At 38.5% G+C, this 8,188-nt stretch overlaps 1 protein-coding gene across 2 annotated transcripts; it reads right to left on the bottom strand.

Moving 5' to 3' along the window:
• Positions 1 to 3,002: 3,002 nt before the first annotated feature.
• On the bottom strand, positions 3,003 to 7,088 carry LOC124268579. Of its 2 annotated transcripts, none has more exons than XM_046703577.1 (6): positions 6,930 to 7,088; positions 5,700 to 5,748; positions 4,624 to 4,719; positions 3,673 to 4,153; positions 3,486 to 3,489; positions 3,003 to 3,425 (listed from the first exon to the last, which is right to left on the bottom strand). In XM_046703577.1, exons 1-4 carry the CDS (start codon positions 7,017 to 7,019, stop codon positions 3,894 to 3,896), a joined length of 495 nt encoding a protein of 164 aa, XP_046559533.1. In that variant the 5' UTR covers positions 7,020 to 7,088; the 3' UTR covers positions 3,003 to 3,425; positions 3,486 to 3,489; positions 3,673 to 3,893. The 2 variants fall into 2 exon arrangements, with proteins under 2 accessions (XP_046559533.1, XP_046559532.1); XM_046703576.1 differs by having other exon boundaries at positions 5,731 to 5,748.
• Between the last annotated feature and the right edge of the window lie 1,100 nt (positions 7,089 to 8,188).

The following is an 8,188-nucleotide window of genomic DNA, read 5'->3' as shown; positions in this document are numbered from 1 at the left end:
GGACTGTAAGACCCTTGTAAATTCCGTATTTCCTGAGGCGCAGGAAATACGGAATTTACAAGGGTCTTACAGTCCCGTACATCCTTTCAAAACACCGTGTGACGAACTTATAACCCTTAAGATCTTTTTATTTAGGTTATCTTTAAACAGGAACATTCAATCATCGGCAGAATGAGACGCAAAACCTTTCGCCACGATTTTTCCAGAACGGTCATAAAGGGAGAGAATTTGGGATGGCTTAGTTTATGATAAAAATTATCGAATTTGAGGTTTTGTTAAACGACAAGTGAAATACAGAAACATTTTATTTTTTTGGATATAATTATTGACATAAACACTCTGTTTATACTCATAATTGTATACGCCAACTCTAAAATTTCAGAAGCGATCAGCCGTTTGGCAATCACATTCCATCTAAGGTCATCAAGGTCATTCGTACAGCCCGTGTAGTGTGTCACATGACAGATTTGACGGAGTGTACGATTCGTACACCCTGGAAAATCCGCCTGCATGGTTTGTATTCTTTGGTTATTGACCAATCAGAATTCGACAAATTTATCTTGAGGGTAATAAATGGTAGTATGGAGGACTACAGGTATGAAATACGTCTGCACTATCTGTATTCTGTCTTACTCACAATGTAGAATTGTCATTTTACAAATACGAAATAAAACAACTAAAACGGTCAACGTCCTTCGTTTTATTCATGTGCACCAATTCTCACACGTTCGATGTGCACATTGAACGTTGTTGGTGCCGTATCTTCGATGTTTACACATTACTTATAGTAGATTACATGCAGGTCAAGTATAAACATGAGATGTTTAACCTGTTGCTTCTAAAATAACGGACATAAGCTCCCATCCTTGTGGTAAGAGACGAGTCACGCGGATCTTGTGGTAAGCCTCGTTGACTTGGTTGATGCAGGTCATAGTATCAGAACTGCAGTGTGCGAAATACTTTCCCAATATTGCTTGACAGTCGAAATATTTTCCCAATAGTATCAGAACTTTCAAATATTGTGTCGAAATACTTTCCAAATATTGTTGACAACTAACTACTTTACCAAAAAATAATTCACTAGCCCAAAATTTTAATGTAGAAACAAAGCAAAACATTACAAAGAGGTAAAATACTATCATTAATCAGGACATAATCTTGCATGATTTCATAGTGTATTAAACTTAACAAGCCGGAGAGAGTATTATATTTTAAAATGACCCCATGAAAAATCTTAAGCCAGTCGGGACAGTGAGTGTGGAGATGTACTGACCCGACTGGATTTCTACCAGCCACAGGCTAGCGGGCCAGTGGCTATTTCACACACTGGAACTGCACACATCAAAAGCAGGACAAAACCTTTCCATTCAACATCAACAATATACACTGGTAGGGAACTTGGTTACAGTGAGAGTGGAGTCTTTGTGATTTTTGCGAAAGTTCCCTGCCAGTGATATATGGTACTGCCTAATTCAGCATGACTAGTTACACTCAGGCCCATGTAAAATACATCCAAAATGTATTTCAAGGATAGTTATTCAAACTCTGTACTTATATTAATAATAAGTCTTTGAAGTGAATCATCCACCATTTTCCCATGTTAGTCCGAAGAGTGGATTGGGTGGTCCGAATATGACCCAGCTGATTGTGTGTTATCCAGCGGCCACAAGGTTCACGCTATCAAACAATGGGTTGAGACGGGCCATCGTGACACTGTGTCAAACTACACACAAATTGCGTCTGTTCCATTTAAGTAATGAATTGTTTTTGGTCAGAGTGGCAGTTTGTATCGTAATGTTTGTATAACTGATTATGGTTTGGTTTAACGCCACTTTGACTTTTCTAATATTGTTTTTGAGTTCCTGGCTAAAAATTAATCCTACAAAATGTCATACATACACGGCATATGTATTTCACGTTCATTAAAGAACAATTTAGTGAACTAGTGTAGTTTTGAATACACATGTATTTTCGAGAAATACTGCAATAACAGTGAGTGAGTAAGCATTGTTGTTGCCGCTTTTAGCAATATTGCAGCAACATCACGGCGGGGGACACCAGCAATGGGCTTCACACATTGCACCCATGTTGGGAATGGAACCAGGGTCTTCGGCGTGACGAGCGAAACCACTAGGCTGCCCCGACGCCCCACTGCAATAACAAAATGACCCAATTGCAAAAAGCATTAGATTTAATAAAAGAGAGCATTACAACATGAAACAGTTTTCCCACACACAACATTTTGGTAAGATTACAAAACACACTTATGCTGTCCGTTAACAGCCACTTGTGAATTCACTGAAATATATATGAATGACCACAAGAAGGTCAGACTAAAATATTCCCAGAGAATTGAAATATATGCCCAATGTTAAAGATTAAAGTTGACTAGTTACATACAGATATAATATTATTGTTTTGAAACTGTAGAGATAAATAAATTACATTTCCTAAAATTGTTGGAAGCGCACGTACAATCTCCATAGTAAGCCCGCAAGATCGTCAGAAACACCCTCAGTTTGACCCATGAGAGCCGTTATGTCAACAAACGCACGTGCGTATATTTGAATCTCTCACCGTCAATCGCATGATTCTTATCCAAAACTTCACATTAGACAGCAAAATCCTGTTAGCTAAGTTCTTTGTACTTTCAATATGACGATATATATTTTTCATGATTTTTTAAACAATGACATAATGCCATAAACGATTTAAGTACTCGGGATTATTTTTACCAAAGAGCCGCAGTCATTTACGCGCGTTCTGATTGCTTTGTCGTATTTTCGCACATAACAAGCATCGAGAGGGTGACGAGTTTTCTTGCAGGTTACGGAAAGGGGCGAGTGGTGACGAATGACTCCTCAGCTTACTCTCTTCACAGGCGAAATCAGACAGCCCAAGTTAAAGATGTGAGTTCAAATCCTCAAAAGTTAATTAATGTGACATAATTAATAAAAACACATCCTCATAGCATATTCTAAAGTTGAAACATGGAGAAGATATTTGTACAACTGTTTTCTTATTTGGATCTCAACAGTGAAAATGTAAACAGTTTTCGGAAAATTCGATCCAATATTTGATTTCATTAACCATGGAATACGACCATAATAAGACTAATCTTTTGGACGTGAAGATTATAAGGCAAGGAGACCAACTGAAAACGGATATTTACTACAAACCAATGGACACGCATCAAAACCTGCAATTCAATTCGTGTCACCCAAAGTAAATATTCCATTGTGTAATGGGAATAGCGTGTACTATTGTTTCAAGAAATTAAGATTAGAAGAATTAAAGACCTATCATCACGCCATATGGCTGGAATATTGCTGAGTGCGGCGTAAAACTAAACTCACTCCTATCATCAGCCACAGGAATATCAACGAGGAGTTGCTGAAGATGCTGTACATAAAGCAATAACAGGTCTTACAAAAAGAAAAGAAACAAATGGAAAGAAGGGCATTCTTCCATTTGCGTATATCTACAATCCTAATAATTGTAAAATTAATCCCATCATAAGAGCAAATCTAATTTTCCACAAAAGTGATACAATGAAACAAAATTTACCTGTGACTAAACTTATACTTTACAGCCTAAAATTCTAAAACAAATCCTTTGTCCATCTGAATGTTCACACGATATGAATACTGACAGTGTAACAAAATGTCACACAACTCGTGGAATTTGTGTATAATCACACGTTCTCAGGCACAGGTTATAAAGACGTTACACAAGATACATGTCAACCAAATGCCAGTCTCTGTCGTGTTTCAGGGGATGGAGATGAGACACCTTAACTATGATATTATCACCAGCATCCAACAGAGCCAATCCACCAGCATCACTCGGGTACTCCAGGTGAGCTCCGTCGTCGATACCCTCTTTACACTCAGTCACGGCATTCTCAAACAACACGACCTGTGTCTGGCTGGAGGCGCTATAGCGGACAACCTGGTGCTGGAATGTCTGGAGGGCTTGTCATCCTTCCTGTTGTCCTCGATGTAGAACTTGACGTGACTTGTGATGTGGTACACTCCTGCTGCTGGTACTGTGATGGAGCCGTTCTCGTAACGCATTCCATTGTACAGGAGCTTTCTGTCAGAACCATCAGGGTTGGCCCAGTTTCGGAGTGTCGTCAAATTCTTTCCTCGATCTGTAACATGAGAACGTAATGTCCGGACAGAGGTATTCTTTACATTTATGTATGCATCTGTGACAGGTATAGAGATTATTACACGAGGAAATGTGTCATACGACTTATATGAAACGAGTGTGAAATTGTGTATGTTTGAGTGTGAAATTTTGCACGAGTTTCATATAAGTCGTGTGGCACACTTGCGAGTGTAATAATTTCGTTATTGTCTATTTTATTCATGTGCATTTGTGCAGTAAAAACGGTTAGCAAGTGTGACTGCCCTGTTCATTGACGTCACGTCCAATTGTTTAATGACGTCACAGACGATGAAATACAGAATCAATGGTTGCTGAGCAAAAGTGATAGGTGCACATGTGATATATATGACACTGGTTATGTTTCACCATATGGATAATAAAAGATTATATGGTGATCTTCAGGCGGGAAAAATACGTAACTATAACGGTGTCACCTCCAATCACACACACCTGCAGTTTCTTTGTCGAAATCGAGTCCAGAGAAATGAGATATCGGTTTCAGCAAATTAAGTTGTTGCAGGTCAAGATAGTCCTCCCCATCAACATCTATGTCAACAGAACAATGAGCATTAGTAGTCACTTGTCATGTCCGTGTTTTATGTCTATATATGACACACGCCGAGATATTTTTAATAGATTGACCGAATAAACATAATTTACGTAATGTTTGCATCTTTTCCAACGTGTTACCATCAATCTCGTTTGCGGCTGGCTGTATTGTGATATTAATATGATACGGTTGTTGAAAAACTTGAAATTAATATTGTCATTACACATCACAACCTATAATGTTACCATCTTGTAAACGTCAAAAACGGCAGAGCGGACGTAATGAGCAACATGACGTCATAATGTTTGCTGTGACGTCATTTGTGTCTCACGTCAGAATTTCATATTAAGAGTTGGACGGCGGTCAAAATGAATATTTGAATGTCAGACAAAAGTGATATTCTGGACATATTTGTTGTCATATAATTTATGAGCTAGTAAACATAAAATCGTTACTTGTGTCAGTAGAATGGTACCACCTGGATTACCTCGTAAACTCCGTACGCCTAGCATATTTAGTTCATAATAAGTACTTACTACTTTGGTATTATGAAAAAACTAGAAACGGAAATGAATATTTTAATAAAATGAACACCCGATAAATGTCTATGTGAATAAGGTACGAAATGGTTTGAGTTAAAATGAGGGTTAAGTTGTAAATAATTGCAGGTAAAAAGGTTGGTTTAGGTGTCACTTAGAAACGTCCAAAGAAATGCATCAAAAGGAGAACAATGAATGTTAAACTACTGGAAGAAGATAATGCTTGACTGGCATTATAGAAGATGAACGTAAAGAGTTTTCTGGATTTCATCTTCTTTTACTCGGGGCCTGTTCCGGCCCAGTTAACTGTTTATTAGTTTTACCTGATGATGGTACCGGAAGAAGAAAAGAAGATAAAATCCAGAAAACTCTTTATGTTCATCAAGATTACTAAGGATATTAAACTTGATCAAAAAACAAATTTCACAACTTCATACTTTCAGGTACCCTTGGCCTTGAAACATCCACCACTGTCTTCTGGTATATCTAGCATGCAAGAAAGTTTTCGATCATAAAATGCATATTGCATAAGGGCATTTCTCCACATATGAGTGAGTGAGTGAGTTCCGTTTTACGCCGCTTTTAGCAATATTGCAGTAATATCACGGCGGGGAGACCAGAAATGGGCTTTACACATTGTACCCATATGGGGAATCGAACCCGGGTCTTCGGCGTGACGAGATAACGTTTTCACCACCACCCTCGGCACATATGAAGCAGATTATATAACAGTAAACTGCATTACAAAAATAATATGTTATAACAAGTTGCACAGTTCCCTTCTTAACTTACATGCATAATCACATAGTAACAATTCATTCCAGACTACAAGTTACATATCACACTGTTACACGTATGCCCCATCCTTGTGGAACATATTTATACGTCACGACCTCGTTTCTAACAGTAAATGTCAAACCTCCCGCTGTGTCATGCTCGCTATGTCATTACAACAGTATTGATTGGCGTTACGATCTATTGTACCGTGTACACATAATTTTGTATTATATAATGCAATCGATATAACTGGATCACGCTCTGGCTTCAAGTACTGGTGTGCTTAAATGTCAGCTATAATGGTTTGTTGGTTGGTTTGTTGTTTAACGCTGCACTCAGAAATATTCCAGCTATATGGTAGTGGTCTGTAAACAATCGAGTCTGGACCAGACAATCCAGTGATCCACAATATGAGCATCGATCTACACAATTGGGATATGATGACATGTGTCAACCAAGTGAACGAACCTGACTACCCGATCCTGTTAGTCGCCTTTTACGACAGGCATGGGTTGCCGAAGACCAATTCTAACCCGGGGTTCTTCACGGTTACAGCTATAATGGCCTATATTCAATACTATTGTGTCCCATTGACATTGTCATTTCATAACAAATATTCATTGATACGTCATGAACAGTATAAGTATTAATTTAATTAAAGAACACATTATCTATATTTGGTAAACATAACAAAATGGTACTTGGAGTATTTTGCAACCTTCACTAAATTTTAATTACATCCTAGTCATTCATCTATGTGCAATGCATTGCGATAATGCTATTCTTTCTCCGGTTTACATCCATCAAATAGCTTCCAGTAGATTACAATGGTATAGTCATGTATCACCACTTATAACATTGTATATTAACAATTTACAGTGTGTGCTTACTTCCATCAAATCCTTCTCCCAGTTCGTTGATCTCTGTCCATTGTGTAATGGCATCGATAGGTAGACTGATATGGCAACAATGATTAACATTACGGTGAGGATCACGAGAAAACAAATACAAACTTTCGTCCATATTGCTCGTTGGGTCTTTTTGACACAGAGGGGGCATTCTGTAACATAAGTGAAACGTCAATATGTACTCAGTGCTGATGTGAAGGTCATTTGAAGATAAGACAGTACAAATATACCTATATGTCAAAGAGATGACCACAGTTTCATTACCTGAACGGATGGATATTGTTGAAACCACCAGAAGAGATCACCTCATGGCTGCTAAGACCATACCATACTAGATTGAATGAATTTATTGATTTCAGTATCAACATTCCACCGCCAGCCATATGCTACTCCTTAATTGCCCAATGATATTGGGATAGGAGTTGCTCTGTAGTTGTTCCAATCATATCTCAACCAGAGACAACAGACTGTCGTGATAGGTCATGAGAAAGCTGAACCCACCGCCCTCAGATGCGGAGTTCCCCAAGGCTCTTTTCTGGGCCCTGTGTTGTTTGTGATTTATACAAACAGTTTTGGAGAAGTTGCAAGGCAGCACGATATGGACCATCAGCAATATGCCGATGATACGCAGCTTATTGATGGATTTGAACCGACAGACATGCATATCTGAAGCATTGTTGAAAACCACCAACTGCACTACCCAAATAAAATCCTGGATGACAGAGAGCAAATTACAGCTCAATGAAGATAAAACAAAGGCATTACTGGTTGGTACGAAGCGTCAACTTGAACTGACGAATCATGACACTGTTACATTAGGTCAGTCAACAATCAAGTTCTCCCCAACAGTGAAAGATCTTGGAGTGTTAATAGATCCACAACTATCAATGGAAGCACAGGTTTGCAGTCTATGTAGAACTTTATTGCTACTACCACCTCAGAGGTATTGGCCAGATAAGGCATCTCATTATAACAAGTGCAGCAAAGACTCTTGTTCAATCCTTAGTGCTGTCCAGGTTAGACTATGCAAATAGTCTCATGTGGGGGATCAGCGGTGCTTCTCTTCAAAGGCTTCAGAGGATACAAAATACAAAATACGGGAGCACATATTGTATCAAAAACATCAAGGACATCCCACATTACACCAGTTCTGATGGAGCTACATTGGCTGCCGGTGAAAAACAGGATATATTTCAAAGATTTGTGTCTAACCTACCAGTGTTTCTATGGACAGGCACCAA

The sequence above is a fragment of the Haliotis rubra genome, unplaced genomic scaffold (assembly GCF_003918875.1).
Source record: "Haliotis rubra isolate DU_JTF1 unplaced genomic scaffold, ASM391887v1 Scf1391, whole genome shotgun sequence".
Lineage (NCBI taxonomy): Eukaryota > Metazoa > Mollusca > Gastropoda > Lepetellida > Haliotidae > Haliotis > Haliotis rubra.
This window is presented reverse-complemented; position numbering and strand designations above follow the sequence as displayed.